The 27,500-nt window shown below is 42.0% G+C and overlaps 2 protein-coding genes across 2 annotated transcripts in view; one reads left to right on the top strand and one right to left on the bottom strand.

The window, feature by feature from the left end:
• LOC129115829 (phosphofurin acidic cluster sorting protein 1-like) overlaps positions 1-15,434 on the top strand; it is an 18,375-nt gene extending 2,941 nt beyond the window's left edge. The window contains exons 2-24 of the mRNA XM_054627061.1: positions 948-1,035; positions 1,889-1,978; positions 2,690-2,852; positions 3,339-3,430; positions 6,015-6,098; positions 6,260-6,319; positions 7,316-7,467; positions 7,671-7,764; positions 8,650-8,736; positions 9,068-9,156; positions 9,585-9,717; positions 9,873-9,977; positions 10,144-10,244; positions 10,696-10,850; positions 10,941-11,051; positions 11,379-11,481; positions 11,895-11,937; positions 12,737-12,782; positions 13,989-14,079; positions 14,170-14,213; positions 14,247-14,393; positions 15,095-15,205; positions 15,322-15,434. Of these exons, the coding sequence (XP_054483036.1) occupies positions 948-1,035; positions 1,889-1,978; positions 2,690-2,852; positions 3,339-3,430; positions 6,015-6,098; positions 6,260-6,319; positions 7,316-7,467; positions 7,671-7,764; positions 8,650-8,736; positions 9,068-9,156; positions 9,585-9,717; positions 9,873-9,977; positions 10,144-10,244; positions 10,696-10,850; positions 10,941-11,051; positions 11,379-11,481; positions 11,895-11,937; positions 12,737-12,782; positions 13,989-14,079; positions 14,170-14,213; positions 14,247-14,393; positions 15,095-15,205; positions 15,322-15,434 (2,302 nt within the window). The remainder of the gene's footprint in view (positions 1-947; positions 1,036-1,888; positions 1,979-2,689; positions 2,853-3,338; positions 3,431-6,014; positions 6,099-6,259; positions 6,320-7,315; positions 7,468-7,670; positions 7,765-8,649; positions 8,737-9,067; positions 9,157-9,584; positions 9,718-9,872; positions 9,978-10,143; positions 10,245-10,695; positions 10,851-10,940; positions 11,052-11,378; positions 11,482-11,894; positions 11,938-12,736; positions 12,783-13,988; positions 14,080-14,169; positions 14,214-14,246; positions 14,394-15,094; positions 15,206-15,321) is intronic.
• Positions 15,435-19,144: 3,710 nt separating this feature from the next.
• Positions 19,145-24,163, bottom strand: LOC129115828 (sodium/calcium exchanger 1-like; the record flags this gene model as incomplete). Its single annotated transcript, XM_054627059.1, has 5 exons — positions 19,145-19,521; positions 20,188-20,460; positions 20,555-20,654; positions 20,851-20,995; positions 24,062-24,163. Coding segments are annotated over 5 exons (997 nt in total), but the record flags the coding sequence as incomplete, so codon positions are not given.
• Between the last annotated feature and the right edge of the window lie 3,337 nt (positions 24,164-27,500).

Here is a 27,500-nt window from a genome sequence, read left to right as displayed (position 1 = left end):
TAGTTTTGTATCTCTTTGTAGTAATATGCAGCTTTCAGATTGTTCCATATCTCTTTTAGGTCGTTTTGTGTCCCAATGTGGTTGTTTTGCATCTCTTTGTGGTTGCAACAACTTGTAGTTTTTCTCTTTCTAGTTGCTTTGCATCTTGTTGTCTTGTGTCTCTTTGTGGTTGTCCTGCTTCTCTTTTATTTTTTCTGTCCTTGGTTGTTTTGCATCTCTTTTTGTTTGTTATTTTGCTACAACTTGTAGTGGTTTTCCATGTCTTTGTAGTAATATGCAGCTCATTGTAGTTGTCTTGTGTCTCTTTGTGGTCGTCCTGCATCTCTCGTTGGTCGTTTTGCATCTCTTTCCGGTGGTCTTGTGTGTCTTTTTTGGGAGTTTGTATCTCTTTGTTGTTATTTTGCAACAACTTGTAGTTTTTCATGTCTTTGTAGTTGTTTTGCATCTTGTTGTGGTTGTCTTGTGTCTCTTTGTAGTCGTCCTGCTTCTCTTTTAGGTCGTTTTGCATCTGTCCTTGGTTGTTTTGCATCTCTTTCGGTTTGTCTTGTGTGTCTTTGAGGTCGTTTGTATCTCTTTAGGGTTGTATTGTGTCCCATTGTGGTCATTCTGCATCTCTTTAAGGTGGTTTTATATATTTTTGTGGTTGCCTTGCATCCATTCGTTCTGCATCCCTTGTTGGTTGTTTTTCATCTCTTTGTGGTTGTCTTATGTCTCTTTGTTGTAGTTCTGGATCTCTTTATGGTTGGAAGGAAGGAAGCTTGAGATGCAGATTATGAGATGCATGATCGTCCTGATTTTGAGACCAAACAGAGATTTTTGCTGGGTGTCAGGAAGAACCCACTCCTGCTGCATTGGCCGGGTTTCTCTGTTAATGGTTTAGATGTGTACGTATTTATGTTCTTTATGAAGATGTTGATTGAAGGTTTCCAACTTGGTTGTGTCTCCAGGCTGTGCAGTCTGACTCTGAAGAGGCTGATGGTGTTGAAGGAGCTGGACAGAGAGCTCAGCTCCGTCGTCATCGCTGTTAAGATCCAGGTGAGAACGAGATGTCTTGTTTCTCTTATTGTCCTTCAGTGTCTGTTCTGTCTGAAGAACAATTACTTTTATTAACTATCTCTGACCTGATTCATGTTTTTTTCTGCTGCTACAGATTATCAAAAAACTGAGTTTGCTCTTCCAGTTATTTCTTTAAATCTCTTTCTCTCTCCAAAATGATCCATGCGAGCGTTACAAAACAAGTTTTTTAACTTTGTATATAAATGTCTCCTGTGACTGATATCTGATTCTATGTGACGTTATTAGACCTCATTGAAGTACAATAACAGTGATCGTAAATGAGTTACCTTCCACCACTGGTCAGGTTTAGAGAGCTGAACGTGTCTCTGCAAGTCAGACACTTTGTCTTTTTGTCCTTCTAGGAGTGGCTCACGTTCAGCTGGAAGTTCTGTGACAGAGCGACGGTTGATTGTAGCTTGTTCTTTTAAAATGGATGAAAATGGAAAAGCTGTGGTAGTATTTCTTCTCATCTGACACCAACTGTCTACTGAAAAGCTCTGCATGAATTTACTTTATGTTTAGGTTGACATTGTCCTGAATGAAGGCTGGTGAGAGTTTAACCTGCAGGATACTCGTTCCACTGATTTATTCTTATTTGAGTTTAAATCCAGTTTAAATCGCTCTAGCTGTATCAGGGCTACAGAGCTCCAACGTGGAGACAGCAACCAAAACCAACAGCATGATCATCCCCCAAAGAAAAATAAAACCAAGAATGATAACAGGAGGGACAAAATCCATTAACCATTTGTTTTCATGTAGCTGTCACATGGTGTCTGTCAGCTGGACAGGTTTCATCTTCTCATTAATAACGGTCCACATGTCCGTCTCTCAGGGCTCTAAGAGGACTCTGAGATCCAACGAATACCTTCTTCCTCCGGACGGCCTGATGGAAACCGACCTGGAGCTCACCTTCTCACTGCAGGTCACACATTTAATCGTTTCTTCATCACACTTATTCCTTCGCCTCATCAGTTTGGTCCAGAATGAGACATCTCAACAACTTTAAAACTAGTGGTGGATACCTTTGCTCCTCAGAAGTGTTCTCGTGAGGACGTTTAGTCACATGACTTCACGTCCCCACCACTAATGCTGACTCATTTCTTGGTTTTAGGACTCTATAAAAGAGGATTATACATTCACATAAAGGTTTTTTCTGCCCCGTGTCTTTGGTTTAGTATCCTCATTTCCTGAAGCGTGATGTGAACCGTCTGCACGTGATGCTGCAGAGGAGGAAGAGGTACAAGAACCGAACCATCCTGGGCTACAAAACCCTCGCAGTGGGAGTCATCAACATGGCCGAGGTATGATGGGCACTCTGGTCCAGACTGAAACATCTCAACCACTACTATGGGATGGATGGTGATGAAGTGTGGTTCATCATACAGGATGATCTGTAAACATGTTCATGTGTCCAGTACTTCATCAGATACCTGCAGAACCAGAGACATTCATAAGCCTCAGCTGGTGAACATCATACCTTCTAAACACCAGCATGTTAGCATTGTCATTGTGTGTGTGTGTGTGTGTGTGTGTGTGTGTGTGTGTGTGTGTGTGTGTGTGTGTGTGTGTGTGTGTGTGTGTGTGTGTGTGTGTGTGTGTGTGTGTGCGCGCGTGCGTGTGTGTCCTGTTCCAGGTCATGCAGCAGCCGACGGACGGAGCCCATATCCTCGGTCTCCATAGCAACCTGAAGGATGCTTCGATGTGTGCAGCGGAGCTGAGCGTCCATTCTCTCACCAGCCAGCCAGTCGAACAGGAGGACACAAGCGGTCACCACGGCAACAAGACCAAGGCCTCGGGTGAGGGGGGGAACAGTGAAGCCGTTACATAATGACTGCTGATTGGTCGGAAACCAAAGTACACGTGAGCTCCTCCACAGTAGTATTTATTCCAGAGCCTCTGTTTGTAGTGACTGTTAGTAAAGTGGCAGCTTTAAGGACGAATGTCTTTAAATAATGAGAGTAGAACCAAAACAAACAGTGGCATCAATAGTTACGTACCTTCACTGGTGACGCAGCTTTCCAACACGGAAGCATGAGCTTCAAAAGCCATCATTCTCACAGCAACCATCCGGTTTTGAAAATGAAGTCACTGCTTCATGTGTTCAAACAATCCCACTGTCACTTTGAAATCCACTTTTAAGCCGGACTGAGAGGCACCTGTAGGAATCCGAAATGTGGTTTGGATTCTATCTTCACGTGTTCTTTTGCTGTCCAGACTTTAATAAATGAAGTTATAATGTACTTTTCTACAGCTGTGGTAACTTTGCGTTGTTTGTGCAACAGATCGCTCTCCTGACATGGAGAACTACTGGGAGGACGATGACGACAGCTTCTCCTCCGAACAGGAAGGAAGTGACGACGCAGGTCATCCTCAGGTGATTGACGGCTCAGATTACCTGTCTGACACAACACACCTGTCTCACAGTGCACATGTGGATCTCATAGCTCTTTAAAAGTATTGACAGCTCCGGTACATTGATGGGGGGGGGGTCCACATGGAAAGCATCAATCACTGTGCCATCTCACAAAAATCGTGTGATTGACTTTGATGATCTGTTCTTTAAATTGGCTGTAATTTGAATATAATGCTAAGCTCTCATCAGTCCTTGCAGTTAGCATGTCTGTATAGCATACAAAGCTTTAGCATGAATCATCCGCATTGTAGCATATAGCTTAAGTTAGCATGGATTGTATACCAATATTGGTATGTATCATTATACCAATAGAGAGATTTAACTGACATTAAATCAGTAAACTCATGTTGTGAATTGTATCGGAAATGACTCAGAACTTTGAGCTATATGCTAATGGTATGTTATCCTGTTAGCGTACTAACGCTTGTATTTAGCTCAAAGTAGACAAGTTGACATGATGACATTTTGAATGTTTGACTTCATATGACTTACACTGAATGTGTTGTATCTGCTATGCTGTTCATTCTGGTCACATGACATCTGTTGACTTCTGTCCATCCTGGAGAAGGGTGTAAGGACAGAGGATGTGAGGGTGTAAGGACAGAGGATGTGAGGGTGTAAGGACAGAGGAGGTGAGGGTCTAAGGACAGAGGATGTGAGGGTGTAAGGACAGAGGATGTGAGGGTCTAAGGACAGAGGATGTGAGGGTCTAAGGACAGAGGAGGTGAGGGTCTAAGGACAGAGGAGGTGAGGGTGTAAGGACAGAGGAGGTGAGGGTCTAAGGACAGAGGATGTGAGGGTGTAAGGACAGAGGATGTGAGGGTGTAAGGACAGAGGAGGTGAGGGTGTAAGGACAGAGGAGGTGAGGGTCTAAGGACAGAGGAGGTGAGGGTGTAAGGACAGAGGATGTGAGGGTCTAAGGACAGAGGAGGTGAGGGTGTAAGGACAGAGGAGGTGAGGGTCTAAGGACAGAGGATGTGAGGGTGTAAGGACAGAGGATGTGAGGGTGTAAGGACAGAGGAGGTGAGGGTTTAAGGACAGAGGAGGTGAGGGTGTAAGGACAGAGGATGTGAGGGTGTAAGGACAGAGGATGTGAGGGTCTAAGGACAGAGGATGTGAGGGTGTAAGGACAGAGGAGGTGAGGGTCTAAGGACAGAGGAGGTGAGGGTGTAAGGACAGAGGAGGTGAGGGTGTAAGGACAGAGGATGTGAGGGTCTAAGGACAGAGGATGTGAGGGTGTAAGGACAGAGGAGGTGAGGGTGTAAGGACAGAGGATGTGAGGGTGTAAGGACAGAGGATGTGAGGGTGTAAGGACAGAGGAGGTGAGGGTCTAAGGACAGAGGAGGTGAGGGTGTAAGGACAGAGGAGGTGAGGGTGTAAGGACAGAGGATGTGAGGGTCTAAGGACAGAGGATGTGAGGGTGTAAGGACAGAGGAGGTGAGGGTGTAAGGACAGAGGATGTGAGGGTCTAAGGACAGAGGATGTGAGGGTCTAAGGACAGAGGATGTGAGGGTGTAAGGACAGAGGATGTGAGGGTCTAAGGACAGAGGAGGTGAGGGTGTAAGGACAGAGGATGTGAGGGTGTAAGGACAGAGGATGTGAGGGTGTAAGGACAGAGGAGGTGAGAGAAGGACAGAGGAGGTGAGAGAAGGACAGAGGATGTGAGGGTCTAAGGACAGAGGATGTGAGGGTCTAAGGACAGAGGATGTGAGGGTGTAAGGACAGAGGAGGTGAGGGTCTAAGGACAGAGGAGGTGAGGGTGTAAGGACAGAGGAGGTGAGGGTCTAAGGACAGAGGAGGTGAGGGTGTAAGGACAGAGGAGGTGAGGGTCTAAGGACAGAGGATGTGAGGGTGTAAGGACAGAGGAGGTGAGGGTCTAAGGACAGAGGAGGTGAGGGTGTAAGGACAGAGGAGGTGAGGGTGTAAGGACAGAGGATGTGAGGGTCTAAGGACAGAGGAGGTGAGGGTCTAAGGACAGAGGAGGTGAGGGTGTAAGGACAGAGGATGTGAGGGTATAAGGACAGAGGATGTGAGGGTCTAAGGACAGAGGATGTGAGGGTGTAAGGACAGAGGAGGTGAGGGTCTAAGGACAGAGGATGTGAGGGTCTAAGGACAGAGGATGTCTCATGTGTACAGATTTAAAGCCCTCTGAGGAAAATGTATAATTTGTGATTCTGGGCTCTACAACATAAACTGCATTGAATTGAATATGGTATTTACATGTTGATATGTTAGCATATCCATGTTAGCATCCTTCTACGCTAACATATGTTGTTGGTAATATCTGGCTTTGTATTGTGTTAGCATGCAGCTGTTAGCATTTACATTTTACATGTATTTGGTGTTATTACGTATTTCTATATGGTAATATTAAGCAAAGGAACGCTAACAACAACATTTAAGTATGCTATATTAGCATTCATCTCAAAGTACACCCATAACTAGTACAAGTATGACTTTTGTCCCATTGGTGGCGCTACAGTCAAAGGATCATCAAAGTGGTTTAACGTGGCTAAGATAGCAACACCCTCTTTTTGTTTCTCAGGACATGTATTATGATGATGACGACGTCCAGGGAAAGACGAAGAAAACTCGAAGTAAAATGATCCGAACAGCATCCCTGACTCAGGTGAGGACCAATCAGCTGTTTCCCAAGAACACTCTGTAGTTGTTGATCAGTGATGTGTCGATGAAAATCAATAATCCTAACAGTTACACACTATGATCAGAGGACAAATAGGACAAAGTCTTTAACTGTGTCTCACTTTTCTTCTTTTCTTCTTGGTTCAGCAACCGAACTTCAAACAGAAGTTTGTGGCTCTGCTGAAAAGATTCAAAGTCACTGATGAGGTTTGTAGAAGACAACGTGTCTTCATAAGGGTCATGTTCACTTTTATTGGTTCAGGTTCAGATTTTCAAACTGAGACCTCTCTGAACATTGTCCTCTTACTGTCTTTATATTGTCCTGATGTTCCTCATATTGTCCAAATAATTTCCTCATATTGTCCTGATGCTGTCCTCATACTGTCTTCATACTTTCCTCAAAATGTCTCATATTGTCTTTAAAATCAACTCATACTGTCCTCTTATTGTTTTCATGTTGTCCTCATATTGCCCTGATAATCTCCTCATACTGTCTTCATATTGTCCTCATAATCTCCTCATACTGTCTTCATATTGTCCTCATAATCTCCTCATACTGTCTTCATATTGTCCTCATAATCTCCTCATACTGTCTTCATATTGTCCTCATAATCTCCTCATTATGTCTTCATATTGTCCTCATAATCTCCTCATACTGTCTTCATATTGTCCTCATAATCTCCTCATACTGTCTTCATATTGTCCTCATAATCTCCTCATTATGTCTTCATATTGTCCTCATAATCTCCTCATACTGTCTTCATATTATCCTCATACTGTCTTCATATTATCCTCATAATCTCATCATACTGTCCTCATATTGCCCTGATAATCTCCTCATACTGTCTTCATATTGTCCTCATAATCTCCTCAAACTGTCTTCATATTGTCCTCATAATCTCCTCATTATGTCTTCATATTGTCCTCATAATCTCCTCATACTGTCTTCATATTGTCCTCATAATCTCCTCATACTGTGTTCATACTTTCTTCAAAATCTCCTTATGTCCTCATACTTTCCTTATATTGTCTTAAAATGTCTTCCTGCTGGGAACTAAAACCTTAATAACCGTCAGATGATAAGTGTCTAAATCAGTGTTCATCAACATTGTTTGATAAATCTTCAGCGGTAGATTCATCTCTGTCCTCTCCTGGTGTGTAAATTGTTCTGTCCTATAACCTCATGATCCTGATCCACTTCAGGTGCTGGACTCTGATCCGGTGGGTCAGAGTCAGGAGGCCGAGGAGGACCTGGACCTGCTGTACGACAGTCTGGAGGTTTACAACCCGAGTGACAGCGGCCCGGAGCTGGACGACAACGACAGCATCCAGAGCACGCCCAAACCCAAACTCAGGTCAGACTGCAGGCATGCACCTCAGCCTCCAACATCCACACACACACACACACACACACACACACACACACACACACACACACACACACACACACACACACACACACACACACACACACACATATATATATTTATACAGTATATATACACACATTGTCTCACTGCCTATATAAAGCCTCACTGTGCTGATTTCTGACCAACAGGCCGTTCTTCGATGGGATTTCTCATTCCAGCTCTCAGACTGAGATTGGGAGTCTCAACAGTCAGAGGAACCAACAGAAAGAACAAACTGCAGCTGTGAGTAGATAGTAGATAGTAGAAGTAGATATCAATATCATATCTACATCTATCTATAGTCTTTATCCAAGATCATGAAGAGGACACTTATTCACATAAAACACACAGGTCAGTAATGTGGATGTGATCTCTGTTGAGCTCTGAACATAACTAAAGTTCAGGATCAAAAAAAAAAATTTGTTGCATCATGTGAATATATGAATATTGTTGTAGGTCAGAGTGTGTAACTACTCTCTGTAGGTCAGAGTGTGTAACTACTCTCTGTAGGTCAGAGTGTGTAACTGCTCTCTGTAGGTCAGAGTGTGTAACTACTCTCTGTGGGTCAGAGTGTGTAACTGCTCTCTGTGGGTCAGAGTGTGTAACTGCTCTCTGTAGGTCAGAGTGTGTAACTGCTCTCTGTAGGTCAGAGTGTGTAACTACTCTCTGTAGGTCAGAGTGTGTAACTGCTCTCTGTAGGTCAGAGTGTGTGACTGCTCTCTGTAGGTCAGAGTGTGTAACTGCTCTCTGTAGGTCAGAGTGTGTAACTGCTCTCTGTAGGTCACTCTCTGTAGGTCAGAGTGTGTAACTACTCTCTGTGGGTCAGAGTGTGTAACTACTCTCTGTAGGTCAGAGTGTGTAACTACTCTCTGTAGGTCAGAGTGTGTAACTACTCTCTGTAGGTCAGAGTGTGTAACTACTCTCTGTAGGTCAGAGTGTGTAACTGCTCTCTGTAGGTCAGAGTGTGTAACTACTCTCTGTAGGTCAGAGTGTGTAACTACTCTCTGTAGGTCAGAGTGTGTAACTACTCTCTGTGGGTCAGAGTGTGTAACTGCTCTCTGTGGGTCAGAGTGTGTAACTGCTCTCTGTGGGTCAGAGTGTGTAACTGCTCTCTGTTGTCATTAACAGGCGACAGAGGTGCTTTCTTCAGAGCATCCTGGAGCTCAGGGGCCTCAATTCCCTGATGAGTCCAGAGGAGAAGAAGCCAGGGTAAGTGTGGACCATCTGTTTATCAGGACACACACACACACACACACACACACACACACACACACACACACACACACACACACACACACACACACACACACACACACACACACTTGCCCCTTACCTTCTCCTTACCGATGACAACTAAATGCCATAAACTTAACTCTGACCTGAACCCTAAAACCAAGTCTTGACCCCGAAACAAGGCTTTGAAGAAATGTCCTCACTTTTGAGAAGTGTCCTCATTCTGTTGTAAAATAAAACTTGTTTCGGTCCTCACTTTGTAGAAAATACAAGAACACACAAACACAGGCCCTTCTTCTTTTTCTCTCCACAGGAAGTTGAGGATGATGTTGCCATGGGAACAGATGCAGGCCCGGCTGCCAAACTCTGTAAAACTGAGTCCCAACCACAAATGTCACCGAGGTACACACACACACACACACACACAAATTATGTAACACAAAAAGTGAGTAAATTTATGTGAGTTGCCATAGAAACCTGAGCTCACGATAAACCTCTTCAGTCAAATATACATATATATAAATAGTATATTTGACTGTAAATGGAGCATCATTTACTAAATGAACATCATGCTGTATTGAAGAAGACTTGAAACTAGAGATTGAGACCATAAACTCATGTTTACAATGTTTACTGAGGGAATAAATCAAGAGAGAAGTAGAGTCATTTTCTCATAGACTTCTATACAACCAGAGGAGTCGCCCCCTGGTGGACAGCAGAGAGAATGCAGCTTTAACACATGAAGCAATGGCTTCTCTTTAAAGAACCAGAGGTTGATGACTAGAGGTAAAACAGGAAGTCATCTGTCTGTCTCTCTGGTGTCTTCGCAGTAAGACAGGAAGTCAGCTGTCTCGCCATCCCTGGACCGCCTCCACGAAGGACAGACAGAACTCTAGAGGGACAGACAGAACCAGCAGCGTGGACAGTGAGACTTCTTCTGACTACAGGATACCTGCTCCACAGGTGAGACAGACAGACAGAACATTAATAATATTGTTTTGTTTCAAGGTTTAGATCTGGTTTGACAGTTAGATCCGGTCCAGGTTCCGGTCCAGGTTCCGGTCCAGGTTCGGATCAAGGTCCAGGTTTTTGTATCATATGTTCTTGGGTCCACACAGGTTGCCAGGAAGTCGGTTCTGGATCAGCTGAATCACATCCTGTTCTCTGATGATCAGATTCCTGATTCCATCATCCTGATCAACACCACAGACTGGCAGGGACAGGTCTCTCTCTCTCTCTCTCTCTCTCTCTCTCTCTCTCTCTCTCTCTCTCTCTCTCTGTCTGTCTGTCTGTCTGTCTCTCCATCCGTCTCTCTCTGTTTGTGTATACCTTCAGTACAGTAACATGTTGATACTCTCTGAGGACAGACTGTCTCCTCTGTGTCTTCAGTATCTGTCGGAGCTTCTCTTTGATCAGCCAATCGTCTGCACCGTCTCATCAGCTGACGTCCAGGCCGCCTTCAGCGCCGTCATCAGCCGCATCCAGAGATTGTAAGAGGCAATATTTACGTCCATATCCATGATGTCACTGAGCGTGAACGTTTATGAGTTACACTAAGCTCATGAAGGACTTGGATATCAACAGGTTTTTGGATTTGAACAAACATCTCAACACCGAGAAGGTGTTTGAAGGAATGAGAGAGGGAGGCTGAGTTCACGCGGTCCAACAAGTCCTCCACCTCTGGAACATAGTTTATCTCCTGATGTTCCACTTTGATACATTTGACGTGATTAACAACGTGTTAGGACATCGACCCGTCAAACACAGGAGACAAATACGTTGACGTTGGATTCTTTTACGTTGATCAGAATATGAACGACTGCATGTAAACGTGAATATTAGAGGAATATTAATTTAATTATCCATGTAAACAGATTATTAGGAATATTGTCTTTTTGGAATAAAGTGAGACCCAGATGATTTGCTGCATGTGTCTTCCAGCTGTAACTGTAACTCACAGACTCCGCCCACTGTGAAGGTGGCGGTGGGCGGAGACCAGAGCTACCTGAGCACCGTCCTCTCCTGCTTTGTGGAGCAGCTGGCCAGCAAGACGCCCGATTGGCTGAGCTACGTCCGCTTCCTCATCCTCCCAGTCGGTACGCACGGACTCCAACACATCGTCCTCTGTGAACCGTCTCGCCGGGAGCCCCCCGTGACGCTCCATTTGTTTGTTATCTCCTCAACAGGACCCCACCCGCTGGCCAAGTACCTGGCCGCCCTGGACAGTAAATTCAACAGCCTGTTCATGGACGCCGGCTGGAGGGAGCTGTTTGGACGGATGGAGCCTCCTCCTCTTGGTATGAGAGACTGACCTCTGACCTTTGTCGTGTCTCTTCATGTTCATGTCGTGTCTCTCTCTCTGTGTCTCATCTGTCTCTGTGTCTCTGTGTCTCTCTCTCTCTGTCTCTCTCTCTCTCTCTCTCTGTCTCTCTGTCTCTGTCTCTGTCTCTGTCTCTGTCTTGTGTCTCTGTCTCTCTCTCTGTCTCTGTCTCTCTGTCTCTCTCTCGCTCTCTGTCTTGTCTCGTGTCTCGTGTCTCGTGTCTCCGTCTCCGTCTCTGTGTCTCCGTCTCGTGTCTCCGTCTCGTGTCTCCGTCTCGTGTGAAGACGTGCTCTTTGTTGGACAGATCCCGTTGGAGTAGCAGCTCGAGTGTCTCAGTATCTGAGCGGAGCGGCTGTTTCTCACCTGTGTCCGATCTCAGAGGCCATGCTCACCTGCAAACACAAGAGGTACTTTCTTGTGATGTGTTCAAGGACCACTTCATAGGCCGATCTCTGTTCATGAGGGCTCTCTGAGTTCTTTAACGTTAAATGTCGACCAAAGGACACATGTATTTACACAGAAACTAAAAGAGGAAGTGAAGTGTGAAAATATAAATCACTAAACTTCCTGTTAAACCAGGAAACTGTAAGATCCCATTGACATTGAATGCACCACAAGCTTCAGCAGATTTAAATATTGATAAGAGAAATAATGGCCATGAGGTACTGTAGAGATTTTAACGGTTTATAAAGTTCACCACAGCAGCATCTAGTGGACATTAGAGGAAACAGTGCAAAACGTTTTTAAATGTATGATTAATTTGTTAATGTTTCATGAGTTCATGTCTGTTCTGCTGCTGTCTGATCTGGTTCTTGCACAGTCCCGACGACGACTCCTGTCAGAAGTTTGTTCCTTTTATTGGGGTAAGAAATACTGTTGAATACTGCTATTACTAAAAGTACTGCATCTATTATTCTGGTTACTAACTGTAAGTACATTGTTATTACAGACACCTGAACTAACCACAGACACAACACCTGAACTAACCACAGACACTAGACTATCCCTCTGTTATTACAGACACCTGAACTAACCACAGACACCAGACTGTCCTACTGTTATTACAGACACCTGAACTAACCACAGACACCAGACTGTCCTGTTATTACAGACACCTGTTATTACAGACACCTGAACTAACCACAGACACCAGACTGTCCTACTGTTACTGTCCAGACACCAGACTGTCCTACTATTATTACAGACACCTGAACTAACCACAGACACTAGACTGTCCTACTGTTATTACAGACACCTGAACTAACCACAGACACTAGACTGTCCTACTGTTATTACAGACACCTGAACTAACCACAGACACTAGACTGTTAACGTGACTGTTTAACACCTGAACTAACACTTAGGATTTATGGGAAATGGAGTTTGACTGTCCTACTGTTATTACAGACACCTGAACTAACCACAGACACTAGACTGTTACTTTAAAGACGACTGAAAACAGAAATATTGAATGAGGCAGAATTATTAACGATTATTATTATTATTATTATTATTATTATTATTATTATTATTATTATTATTCTCTATAGTACATGCAGAGTCTTGTTGCCATGGAGATATCAGAGGATGATGTGCTTCCTGTTGCTGCTGCAGCATGTTTCTGTGTTGACATGAGGTCACATGTTCTGTGTCTGTCCTCAGCTGGTGAATGTCGGCATCGTGGAGCAGAACCTCCGGTCCATCTCAGGTAGACCGGTCTCACCTGTCTGCTCCTCACCTCACCTTTAGATAAAGATATATATATATATATATATATATATATCTTTATTTTCATTATATTTATTAAACTGATATATATATATATATATATATATTTATTTTCATTATATTTATTTAACTGATTATATGGTTTTAATGCATTCATTTCTTTACATTTTCTTCACCAAATCTTTGTGGAGACAAATATTCTTAAAGTCGAACATAATAAATACAGAAAACACAAAACTTTAATTTGAGAAGGAGATCCAGTGTGTAACGACCGGGGAACCACAGGAGAAGGACGGCTCAGAGACAGGGCTGGTGTCAAAAGAATAGTCTTTAGTTTCTGGGGTCGGTACACAGGTGAGCAGGATCAAACACCAGGAATACAATAATCAGGGAATCGCTGGAACGCTAGACAATAAATGAACTAAGACGAACTGGCAACGAGGAAGAAACACAGGGACTTAAATAGACTAGGAGGAGGAGTTAATGATGACCAGGTGAAATGAATCAGGGCGTGGTAGAAATCACAAGAGCGGGAAACACAGGGGCAGGAAGTGGAGACTCTGAAACGAGAGGAGAGGTAAGTAACAAAATAAAACAGGAAATCACAGAAAACAACACGAGACAACTAAGAAGCAGGGTGAGACCTCACACAGTGGCTCTTCACACCAGTGCTTTTATTTTTATGTTTACTCAAGTCATTATTGTTATTATTTTTACTGATTTTATTTAGTTATAAGAATGTACAAACAATCATCCATACCATTTTTAATTAATAAAGAGAGAAAAAACTCTTAAATTAGAAGGTTATAATAAAAACGATATAAAGAAAATGTATAAAATAAAAATCATAATAGAAAATAGTAAGACAAAAATAAAATATATAATAATTATAATATAACATTTTAAATAAAAAAGATTTTATCATCGCCATCATTTTGGACAGACGATTTAAGGGACTCAAAATTACATTTAAATTAATAACAATTTAAAAGATTGGCTTGAATATATATAAATATATATATATTTATATATATATATATATATAATATATATATATATTTATGAATATGCAATTTGCCTAATATAGAATATATAATAGAAAGCAAATAAAAGTACACAAACTGTTATTAACATCTGAAATAAACACATTTGTTTGATTCTTCTCACCTGCTTTTTTCCTCCACAGTTGACTCTGATGACATCATCCTGGGATCTCCTCCCTCCCAATCAGGAGCACCGATCAGCCTCACCTCCACTCCCCCTCTCCCCTCCACCAGGTACTTCCTGTTTCTTTTGAAATGAAGGTGGGTCTGATTAGAACCATAATCTGCATCCTGTGTCTCCTCCTCTTCCTCCTCTCTGTCCAGCTGTCCGGGGGAGGTGATGGGACTGCAGGTGGACTACTGGAGCAGTCCGGGAGGAGGAGGAGGAGGAGGAGGAGGAGGAGGAGGAGGAGGAGGAGGAGAGCGAAGGAAGGAGGTGGGGATGAAGAACACTCTGAAGAGCAACTTCCGCTGTCTGCAGGTGTCGAGGATCAGCGGAGGAGAACTGATGAGCATGACGGTGGTTACCAAGGAGAAGAACAAGAAAGGTGAGGAAGAGGAGAGATGATGATGATGATGGTGATGATGATGATGATGATGATGATGGTGATGATGGTGATGATGTGATGATGATGATGGTGATGATGATGATGATGATGATGATGATGATGATGGTGATGATGATGATGATGATGGTGATGATGGTGATGATGATGATGATGGTGATGATGATGATGATGTGATGATGATGATGATGATGACGATGATGATGATGGTGATGATGATGATGATGATGATGATGATGATGGATGATGATGATGATGATGATGATGATGATGATGATGGTGATGATGATGATGATGGTGATGATGATGATGATGATGGTGATGATGATGATGATGATGATGATGATGATGATGGTGATGATGATGATGATGATGATGGATGATGATGATGATGTGATGGTGATGATGGTGATGATGATGATGATTATGATGATGATGATGGTGATGATGATGGTGATGATGATGATGATGTGATGATGGTGATGATGATGGTGATGATGATGATGATGATGATGATGATGATGGTGATGATGTGATGGTGGTGATGATGATGATGATGATGATGATGATGATGTGATGATGGTGATGATGATGATGATGGTGATGATGATGATGATGATGGTGATGATGATGATGGTGATGATGATGATGATGATGATGATGATGATGATGGTGTCTGTCAGTCATGTTCCTCAGTAAGAAGATGAAGGAGAAGGAGGCGGAGTCAAGGAGTCAGCTGATCGAAGGCATCAGCAGACTGATCTGTACCTCCAAACACCAACACACACTGAGAGGTACACACACACACACACACACACACACACACACACACACACACACACACACACACACACACACACACGGTGCCATCAGTGTGTATCAGGTGTGTGAGTGACGCCGTGTGTCTCAGTCTCCATAGACGGAGTGGAGTGGAACGATGTGAAGTTCTTCCAGCTCGCTGCTCAGTGGCCGACTCACGTCAAACACTTTCCTGTGGGGATCTTCAGCTACAACAAACCCTGAACCTCTTTCTTTTTTCTTTTGTGCTGATCAGAACCTTGAGTTTTATGATCCGTTGCACCACTAATATTTACTACTTAATGTACATTCTGTTCACAGCCTCCAGTGTGTTTTCACATGGAGTTTAAACATTAATTTCTGTGAGCAGAGATGCTGAAGAAGGTTTGAGTCTTTAGGATGACATGAAGAGGCAGAAGGTGTTTTAAAATAGTCCCAGCTGGGGAGAAGGTACAGACTACAGTACCCATGATCCTCAGCTGATTCTGTTGTTAGGGAGCTCAAATCCAAAATGTGAATTGATTCATATTTATGAAACAATCAAACAAACTGTCCAAAGTTCATCCTTCAGAATGAGAAGGTTGTGTATTAAACGTTGTTTTTCTAGTGTTTGTGTTTGTTAGCCTGTCACACTGCCTCCCACCGCTCAGCCAACAGATTCAACCCTTTAAAAAGGCAGTTAGCAGTTTTGTACAATATGTGAAAAAACTGGTTGGATGTTTGAAACAATAAACAAAACTGTAAATTGACATCTTTTCATTGTCTTACATCATCATTTCCATTATTGCTCCATAATCACGATGGAGGCCGACACCAGCTGCTCTGTTAGTTTGACGTCTTTACGCCTTAGAGCCGCTTAAACAAAGTAAAGAACAGAGTTTGACTTTCTTGTGTTGGTGGTCTGTCACTGATCTTTTGAAGGAATAGTCTGACATTTTGGGATGTTCTGGTACCGTTCTTACCTTCACATTAAGACTGGAAACAGGAAACAGCGAGCCACCTGTCTGAACGTCACAACGTTGCTTACTTTTGGAAAAGTAACCTGATGAAGGTCTACGTACCGAAACGTTGTGACAAAAAAATACCTATATGCAGGTGAAGAAGGCAGTGTGCGGGAGTTTTTTTGTTCTATAGATTAGTATGTCAAAAACTTTAAAAAAAATCATAGACTACATGAACCTTTTGGACGAACTATACTATAACTTTTTGTCATGAAAAAAAAGTCATAGTATAGTATTTAAGAAAAGTCATAAAAAAAGTCATAGTATATTTTGTCAAAAGTCATGAAAAAAAGTCATATTACAGCATGTCAAAAATAAAGTAATATTATAGTATGTTGAAAAAAAAGTCATAGTATAGTTTGTCTAATAAAATGTTGAAAAATGTAGTAAAATTAGTCCTGGAAAAAGTCATAATAAAATAAGTTGACATTTTTTAGAAATAATTTATTGGTTGAAATGATTAAACATACTACAAAATACTAGCATGACTTTTTTTCATGACATGACATGATTCGACATACTATACAATTACTTTTTCTTGTGAAATTATTCAACAGAATTCACTATAACTTTTTTTTTACATTTTTCAACATGCTAAACTATTACTTTTTTTAGTGACTTTTTTCAACATAATATTCTGACTTTTTGACATTTTTATATGCATTATACTATGACTCTTTTTCATAAAATTTTCAACATAATATAGTTTGAATTTCAACATACTATAATATTACTTTTTTCATGACATTTTCTGACATACTATACTATGACTTTTGTTTTGTGAAATTATTCAACATACTTTACTATGATTTATAAAACTGTCATGAAAAACAATCATACAATAGTATGTCGTAAATTGACATTAAAAAGTCATTGTTTCCCGAAAAATAATGACGATGAATAGCATGTTGAAAAATGTAAAAAAAATAAAATCCTGGTATAGTTTGTTGAATAATTTGTCGAGAAATATTATGAAAAAAGTATACTATGTTAAAAAATGTAATGAAAAAAGTCATTTAAATACAGTAAATAGCGTTTTTAAGTTTATATTAAAGAATATTTTTACTATGATTACTCCTTGTCTTGCTGTTCGGGGGATAATCATGCTACAGGTTTTAGATATTTAGTTCCCTTAATGCTTTGAGTTAGGAAAACAGGAATAATCTTATTATACAATCATGTTGAAAATAAATGTGACTTGGACTTGTTATTTCTGTGGACAGAATCACAGAGATAAATATTCATAAACATTCAAGAGGAAAGACAACACTCTACTTTAATATTTGAAGAAAGGACACTGCATTCTTTTGTCAGATAACATGCAACAGCGCTCATGTTTACATCATCCAATAGGCAGCTGCTGTTTTCAAACAGCCAATCATATCACAGAACATCATTAGGACTGTCTCTCCTTCTTTGTGTTCTTTGAGGTTACGTATGCGTCACAAACACTCACACACAAACATACATGATTATTTTTTCTCAAACATTTTAGATCAACTCAACTGAGGAGAGTCTCTGTTCTAAAGAGTTCATGGTCTTAGTAAATACCTTAAACTCTGGAGCCTAGGTTCCTTTGCTTAATTCTTTTTCAAAATGAACTACATTTCAAACTCAGTGCAGATATTCATTGAGGTGCAACACTACTCATCCAGTCGCCTTTAACATCAAAAGTCTTTCAGGATTTTAGTTAGAAGTTAAAAGCATCAGCTGCTTCTTTCATAAATACGGCTGCTCTTCGTCACTACTGTGGCTGCGGTTCAAAGTCCTTCAACAACATCATTAAAATGGTTTATGTTCTAAATTGCTCAAAGGTACAGATGAAGAATTTATAAAGCATGGTTGGAAGGTATGTGAGGATGAAGACGGCCAAGTCTTAGAGGTCACCAGCACTCAGCAGCCAGAGACCAGACCAAGAGGGACACCAGAGAAAGACAAAGAGAGGTTTCATGAGTCTTTGAGGGTTCCACAATAACCTTTAGAAACACATTTTTCAAGAACACACAGAATCTATCAGGAACTTTTAATGGGAGCTCTGGAAACCTTTCAAAAATGTTTTGAACCTATGAAGAACTTTAGAGTTAGTCTATTAGAGATTTGTTAAACTGACCAGAAATACTTCTCAGATCATCAAAAGAGCAATTATTATTTCAAACAAAACGAGTTCAAAAACCTGCCAGAGAACTCAGACCACTGTTAGAACTGTTAAATATCCACCAGAGCCTTAAGAGATCAATCTACTGTCAGGAACCTGTTACAAGCTTAAAAATACTGTTCAAACTTTATTTTGACAAATAACAAATAACATTATAGAAACTATCAGGAACCGAACAGAATCCAGAGGTTTATTCTGACCCTTTGAACAAATACCTGGAGCTTGTCCGAATATGCAGGAACCTACCGGAACCTTTAGAAAACCATCTATATCTAAACCCTTAAAAAAACAACACAAACTATAGAAACTGGACAGAAACCAGCAGAACCCTTAAAAGTGTATCCAAAATGACAGGAACCTGTCGCATTATGCAGGAACCTGAAGGAACTTTAAGGAATGCCAGGACTGTCAAAAAGCTGCAGAATCTGTCAGGATCTTTAGAAAGCCATGAAAGTTGTTTTGAATGTGTTAGACCTTTAAAGAACATGATAGAAATATATATGAGTCCAGCAGAATATGACTTTTTTAGCATTTAGAAACCTCAGAAAACCTGTTAGAACCATTAGGAGTTCATCAAGGTTTCAAGAGGCCTGTCAGAACATTAACTCCAGAAACTTTTGGAATGCATTAACTGGAAGGAAGCTGTTACAACCTCTAGATATCCTTCAAACCTTTATACCAATAACACAAATCAAAGGAACCTGTCAGAATATGCAGAAACCTATTGGAACCTTAAGAATTCCCTCAGAACCTTTGGGGATCAGTCAGAAGCAGAGCTTTCAGAATCCTTTTACGTGGCAGTAGGCCTCTAACGAGGAGAAGACAATGTACAATAACCACAGGCTGAAGAACAGGCAGGTGGTAAGGATCTTGGGGATTCTGGGTCCACCGAGCTCCCCGCCGATCTCGGGCCGGCGGCGGTAGATGAGGACGCCGATGCAGATGAAGGCAAAGATGGTGAAGAGTGTGACGGAGAAAGCGAGCGTGCCCGGGTCAACCTTGAACTCCTGGCCCTTGGAGTAGTGGTAGACAGCAGCGATGGACCAGGCCACGCCAATACCCAGGAAGACATTGACAGCGTTACTTCCTGTCACGTTGCCGATTGAGGCGTCGGCGTATTGGTCCTGGATAGCTGCCACCTTACTGGCAAAGGTGTCTGAGGGAGAGAGGAAGTGCTGTGTTTGAGATCCATCAAGTCCATTTAACTGCAGAATTGATTAGTGCAGGATAAGAGTTTACTGGTCCTGGTTAGTCCTCCTCAGCCTGTGAAAACAGTTGTCTAATGTCTTCTGTGCCACTGGAGGGCTAAATAAGCTTGGGCTTGGAGATTTCTAAAATAAAGTTTTTGTTACAAACTGGAGGTGTGGGGTTTAAAGATGTGGCTGTTTACCAGGCAGTGAAATGACACAATCCTTGAATTATTGAAAATGTAAGATTTTTTTTTTTTTTTGGTGTTTGACCCATACTAGGGACTAAAAGTCAGGATATCAAAATCATATCTCAACATGTTACAGCGATTTCTGTTAATCTGTCTCACAAGTCAAACTGCTTTATGGAAGCGAAAGTAGACTTCCCCTGAAGAGAGTAAACAAACCCAGATTACCAATCCTGCTTTCACTGCCATCTAGTGGTGGCTGAATGTACAACTAATCACACCTGTACACACCTGTGATGCTGGGTGTTGAGTTTAGATCTTGTGCCAGGTTAAGTTTATGCTTGGCAGACTCTTTACCATTTTTACAAATCTTTTGAAGACACTTTAGACAACAGCATCAGCCAAATGAATTCAAAGTATTGTACTGTAATTGGAAGTGAATCAGACCTGGTACAGATGTGCCCAAAGCTACGAACACCACAGCGGTGACGGAGTCTTTTAGGCCGACGGTGCAGCCGAAATGCGACGCCAGGTCACCGATGAATGCCGTCAGAATTCCGATGACGGAGATGGACACGACGAAGCAGGCCCAGCCGTTCAAATAGTCTGTGGGAGGAACTAAGGCAAACAGAAGCTTCCAGAAGACGGTGAGGAAGTGCATGACGTAGTCAAAACAGGAGGGCAGCTTCTCCTCGCCACATTCATCATCGTCATCATCACCTGAGAGGGAGGCAGAGCCAGGAGTCAACACTGATTCACATACTGTATAAAGCTTGGGCAGGTTATATTAGATTGTCTCAGGTCAAGTTCTTACCAGAGCTGACTGTGATGGCCTCCACAAACTGCTCTCTCCAGCTGTTAGTCCCGATCACCAGGGCCAGGTTGGTCTTCTTAAGGAGTTTATCCACGGTGCTCTGAAAGACAGCAGATCAAAGGAAGCTACACAGTGAATCACCAAGGTCAAACAATGACATATAGAGAGGCCCAGAAACAAGTGTTCCTCTTTGTTCAAAAGATCCCATCAGATTGGTCACCTATCTAAAGATCTGACCGCATGTGTTCATTTGGATACTTGAATTATGACATCAGTTAAACAGAAACTGTTCCCACCTTGAACTCGTACGACTCCTCTATGACCACCTCCATTTTGATGTGCTCTCCCAGCATTGGCCGACCCATCTCTGCTATCCTCCTCTCCTCCTCCTCCCTTTTGGTCAAAACCTCCTCACCCCCCTCATCTGAGAGACAGAGAGAGAGATGAGAGAGAAAGAGAGAGAACGAGAAGGAGTGAGGAGAGAACGAAAGAAGGATAAAGACAAGGAGAGAGAAGGAGAGGGTGGATGTTGGATGGTATAAGTATGCCATATTAATGTCATAAAAATGTCATGAAATTGTTATAGTATAGTATGTAATAAAAACATCAAAGCATTATATGTCTTAAAGAGTCATTGGATGAATAGAGACTGATAGACAGATCGATTGATGGATGGAAGGACAGATGAATTTGAGGTGAATGAATGAAGATAGACTGATGGGTGGACAAACAGACGGACGTACCTGCGATGTTGATAATGGCGGAGGGGCGGGGTGGTCTCGTCCCTGGACCTTCCTGTAGACGTCTCTGCCTGAACAGGAAAACAGAAACTCGAGTCAAAAACGGAACCTCAACCAGAGAAAGTCACATCTCCATTCAGAACAACAACAACCACAACCAAAAATCTAAATAAATAAATCTGTTGAGGTTGGTTTTTGATTGGATGGATGAAAACCAATAGATTGCATTTCGTGACTATTTCACAAAATGCTGTGTGACTGCCATGGACATTAAAGTGTTTCACTCTGTTATTGTCCTATTGTGGACAATAACACATTTCCACGTGGGGAGGTGTCTGACCACACAGCTGTTTGTCTGCTCAGGAGTGAAACAGGACAAATGAACTCAGGTTCACAAGAAATGTTCCAGTATTATGTCTCTACTGATGAGATAATGTAGAGAACGTGTTTGTGTTCACCCACCTGTTTTGACGAATCCACCTGAAAGGATAGAACATATGAAACAAGAAGTCCAAATTAGTTCTGATATTACAGCCAGTTTTCATTTTAATTCTAAAATGAACCAAACTGTATTTCAGAGATATCATGAATGAGACAAACAGCAGGACGGAAAAGGAAACATTAGAGCAGCTTACCGACTTCCTGAAGCAACACAGCTGAAGAGAAGAAACAGAGGAGATGAAATCAGACAGAAAAAAGAAGCAGAAAAACATAACAGATAAAAAGAAACAAGAAGTTAAAAAAGAGGAGCCCAGATCTTCTGAAGATGCAGAGTTTAGTTTGGTTGCTATATCAACATTTTTTATCATCACTCTAGAAAACGAGTCATTTGCAGATGAAGATGACTCGGTCCTGATCTGACTGAGAATACAATAACAGGACTGTGTTCAAATCCAGATGAAGGTATCAAGTAAAAAGAACTTCACTCTGATGATCATGAAGTGACTCAGGAAACAAACATGAAAAGACATCTGTGTTCAAACGTTTGCTGTTTCTGTGTCAAAGTAGTTAATCATGGATTATGTTTAGTGTTTAAATGAAGGCACACACAGGCAGGTTTACTGGGACAGGGACAAACAGACCACAAGCACACCTGTCCAAACTGTCCTAACATATTCAAACCTCTTCAGACCTGTCCTAAACTGTCGCACCATGTCCCAGCCAGTCAAAAGCCGTCCTCTTCTGTCCTAAAATGTCTGAACCTGTTGTAACGTGTCCAAACATGTCCAGTCGTTCTCTGGTCTTGTCAGTTTCATTCTGTGGTAACCAGTCCCCACAGGTCTAACCTTGTCCAGACCTGTCTTGCCCATGATTAACTAACCACCCCATCCTGTCCTAACCCGACAGTCCCAGTCCCTCCAGAGCTGTCCTCAAGTGTCCAACAATGCCCCAACCAGTGGAAAGCACCCCATCCTGTCCCTACCTGTCCCAGTATGTCCTAGACCATTATAGCGTTCCCCTTACCCATCCGATCCAACCAGTCCATGCATTCACCCTTATTTCTAACCTCTCCACACCAGTTCTAACTAGTCCTAACTTGTCCAAAACTGTACAATCATAAAGTGTCCCACCAAGTACCGACCAGAATAAAGTACCCCATCCTGTCCTAGCCAGTCCCAACATGTTCTACTCATTCCTAACCTTTCCAAGCCCGTTTCACTTGTCCCCAACTACTCCAGACTAGCCCCTATCACGAAACCAGTCCAAACCTGTTTTAACCTGCCCTAATTAGTCCCACCATGTCCTAACTATTCTAACTAGTTCTTACCTACCGACACCTTAAACAACTATTCTCAGCCAGTCCATCTCCTGGTCAGTCCCAAGTTGAGGTGGAGGAGGACGGGGTGGGCTGTCAGTGTCCCATGTGAAACCAAAAGACAACTTACTTTAACTTACTGTTGTTACATGACTTATGTTCTAAACTAATGCCAAGTTATTTAACAAACGTACTTATTTGAACCCAAACCAGGATCTTTCTTTAAACCTAACAGAGGAGTTTTGTTGCCGTAAATTGTTTTGTTTTAATTCACAAAGTAAAGTTTGACTTCTTCAACATAGCTGCAGTTTGGCCCGTCTGAGGCATTAGAACGACAGTAACGATGACCACCGATGAGGCCCATTCAATCGGCTGATAACGTTTAGGTTGGGTGGTGGAAGGAGGAGGCAGCACAGCGACAGCAGCAGGAGCAAACCGAACAAAAGCAGGAAAAGAGTGCTTCAAGGTAGATGAAGGAAAGGTCAGAGGTGTCTCTTCACACCTGTCCATCTCCTCTGGTTCCAACACGGCTCCAGCAGCTCTATGTAGAAGCTGGCCTGCTTATCGTACTCATCATGGTCAATTACTCTAACTGCTATGGTCTTCCTGTGGACGACAGAGTACAGTGGGAGGGGAGGTCAGGGGTCATGCGTTAGTTCACCAACACACATTCAAACACACTCATAGAGGCCGACAGATGCCATCTGACAGGACTCCGTCGTCATGGTGTCTGAGTCACCGTTGCAACACCATGGCAACAGGGATGAGCTCACCTCATGTGGCCAGCAGGGAGGAGGTTAAAGTCACAATGAAAAATATTGGTATTTCCATCATGGTAACACCTAACTGAAGAGGCAATTAACCCAAAACACTTCTTCTTATATCTACAATAGATTGATTGCTGATGTTTTTCCCTGCGAGGTCTTGAGGTGAGCTTGAATTAACAGAGGTTAAAGGTCATTAGTGATGTGGGCGGGGTTACAGCATGGGAAGGCGACACCCCCACCTTTCCTCTCACTCATCTCCAGCAGCTGAGGCTCTCCCATCTCTAGGAAGAAGTTCTTGTTTTTCTCATATTCTTCATCATCAATTATATTGATCTGAATAGTTTTGCTGAAACAGAAAAAAACACAGAAAGGTTGCAGAAGGAGAAGTTTGCAGACCGTTTAGGCGTAATGAGGAAAACATGGTGACGAAAGATACCAGAGACGTAGAGTTAGAAGCTGCAGGGAAACAGCCGCGGAACAACATTTACAGAAACGTAACAACGTAACAGCGTAACAATGTAACAATGTAACAATGTAACAACGTAACAACGTAAAAATGTAACAACGTAACAACGTAAAAATGTAACAACGTAACTGCAACGTAACAACGTAACAACGTAAAAATGAAACAACGTAACGCTGCAACGTAACGTAACAACGTAACAACGTAACAACGTAACAACGTAACGTAACAACGTAACAACGTAACAACGTAACAACGTAACAACGTAACGTAACAACGTAACGTAACAACGTAACGAACAACGTAACAACGTAACGTAACAACAACGTAACAGCTACAATGTAACGCTGCAACGTAACGCTAACAACGTAACGCTACAACGTAACGCTATAACCTAACGCTACAACAACCTAACGCTACAACGTAACGCTACAACCTAACGCTACAACCTAACGCTACAACCTAACGCTACAACCTAACGCTACAACGTAAAATGAAACCTAAATTAACGGTCACTTTACTGTGCCGATGTGAGGGTTCCGGGACAGAGGATGTGAGGGTCTAAGGACAGAGGATGTGAGGGTCTAAGGACAGAGGATGTGAGGGTCTAAGGACAGAGGAGGTGAGGGTCTAAGGACAGAGGAGGTGAGGGTGTAAGGACAGAGGATGTGAGGGTCTAAGGACAGAGGAGGTGAGGGTGTAAGGACAGAGGATGTGAGGGAAGGACAGAGGATGTCTAAGGACATGTGTACAGATTGTAAAGCCCTCTGAGGCTAATTTGTAATTTGTGATTTTGGGCTATACAAAATAAACTGAATTGAATTGAATTGAATTGAACTTAAGATACTACTTAACGTTCTCTGACAGAATAGAAAAAGCATTGTCATTCAACGTTTCCATGGTTTGCAGAAATGTACAATGGCAATAGTTCTTTGCTGCTCAACTCTTCTGTCAATGTCTGAAAGGATTGACATAATTTTATGTTTGAAACTTTGTGATCAATTAGATGAAACCTAGATGCTGATTCGATTAAAGATAAGTGATTTGCTTCCAGTTTAGACCAGTTTGACTTGAGGTCCTAAATGATTCAGTGACCCAACATGAAGAAACCAGCTGACACAGTTAGAGGGTTTGTTTGGAGGCTTCACAGGGCCGCAGGCTACCAGAGCCCTGATTGGACACATCCACTGTGTGTGTGTGTGTGTGTGTGTGTGTGTGTGTGTGTGTGTGTGTGTGTGTGTGTGTGTGTGTGTGTGTGTGTGTGTGTGTGTGACTGAGTGTGTATAGGCCCCGGCGGCGTGGAAAGACAAAACCGCCTTCATGCATTTCCATGTTTATTTAATATGAGCAGATTGATGGTTTGGAGGTTTGCCCTCTGTGATCTACAGTCTGTATCCTGACGGAGTGTGAAAGGAAAAGTCCTGCAGTTAAGTTTTATTTATAGATTGATTTCTTATACAGCAATCAATTACATTTGAGATTTGAATGTTTGTTTACACCAAGTTCTTAAAATAAAAGAGCAGAAGATTGTTTTTTTATATCTTTTCAAAGTTAAATTTATGACACATATAAAAAACCAACTATACAATCAGTATGTTTGACCTTTTATTATTCTAATAATTACATTTAAAGTGGATTTATGTTTCGTGTTTAATGCTAAAGTGAAGTTATTGATGGTCAAACATTTTATTAAAGCTGAAGATATCAGACAAGCTGACTGAGAGATGATATAAAGAGATGAAGATTCATGTTCCAGTGTTATTTGTGTTCTCTCAGTATAACGGGCTGCTAAATGTTCAGAGTACTTATTCAGTATGAGGTGTTCTTTTCAGGCCACAGAGTGCTGGACAAACTAACACCATATGTTTCATTATGCTCCTAAAATATGACGCTCTAAGAGATAAAACCTGTTTTACTTTACTTTCTGTGATAACAGTGTTTTTATTTACACGGTTAACAAACTTATCTGCCAACTCGTACATATGCTGCATCATTGGAAGAAATAAGAAAAAATAAAAGACAATAAAAAGTATTCAAATCCAAATGAAAATAAATGACTGAGGGGAATTGGAACTTCAAAATGTACCAGAAAACCAAAACAAGTTGCTAAAAGCGACACTTTACTAATGAGTGAGCTGTTAACATAAAAACACTGATTGTTGGAGCAAGAGTACAACCGTAAGTCTGCAGTTTACTATCTCAGACAGGTTGACATAAAGAGCATGGTGAGGTAGAGGTGCGGCCTGATGACGACCTCCCTGTGGTCGACTCTGAGAGGAGCCGGCTGCACTCATCTGTCTGCTTTATGGGCCGAGAGCTGGACGATGAGCAGGATCCTGCTGCTGCTCAACACAGGCTGCCCTAATAAGGAAGAGAGCTGCGTGATGTTTATCTGGCCAACACACCGGCAGCACGACAAAAGACATGTGAGACACCGAGCTGGAGATCCACTGCACACTCCAAAGAATAAAGACGACCGCAGCCGGTCAACAAACATCCAACGACCACTAACCCCCAAAAATGGAAAAAAGAAAGAAACATAAGCTAAAAAGGAATTAAAGGAGTACTCTACTCATTTAGTCAGTCACTTGGAAGTTGGAGGACTCACTAGAAACACATTGACAAACTTTGAGGGTTGAATTCACAATCTAGAGTTTTTTTGCAGAAGCTAAACACAAATACGACAAAAGAAACATGCAATCCTCAAGGGAGAAATGCTCCTTTAACTGAGCGTCTCGCTGCTCCTGTGAAACGATCAGGTATTTAAATAAGCTATTATGGAGACATTTGGTGCAAAATGGGTTCTCAATGTAAAAGCAGTCCCACTCACAAAGGCCAGCTCTGATAGAGACACTCAGCATCTTCAGAGAGTTGGTGGTGGATATTAAACTCTGTCATGTTTCAATAAGCTTTAAGCCTCTGCACCTCGTGGGTCGGCTCTGTATCTTTCTTTTTCTCTCCATCGTTCTGCCAACAAAGATAACTGATAATCGGGCGGAGAAAAGTCCGTTTTTGAATTAATAATAAGTGAAACTAGAAGAAGTTGCTCTGTGATTATGGATCAAACTATAGAAATTGTGAAACTGGAACGATGACTCACAGTGAAGTTCATCGTCTGTTTGAAACAGTTTGCTCAAAGCTCGATGGTGAGCTGCTGACCGCTAACACGTGAGCCAGCTGGAAACATTCTCTATGAGCGTCTTTCTTTTCTCTGAGCTCT

Source organism: Anoplopoma fimbria, unplaced genomic scaffold (genome assembly GCF_027596085.1).
Source record: "Anoplopoma fimbria isolate UVic2021 breed Golden Eagle Sablefish unplaced genomic scaffold, Afim_UVic_2022 Un_contig_12606_pilon_pilon, whole genome shotgun sequence".
Classification (NCBI taxonomy): domain Eukaryota; kingdom Metazoa; phylum Chordata; class Actinopteri; order Perciformes; family Anoplopomatidae; genus Anoplopoma; species Anoplopoma fimbria.
This window is presented reverse-complemented; position numbering and strand designations above follow the sequence as displayed.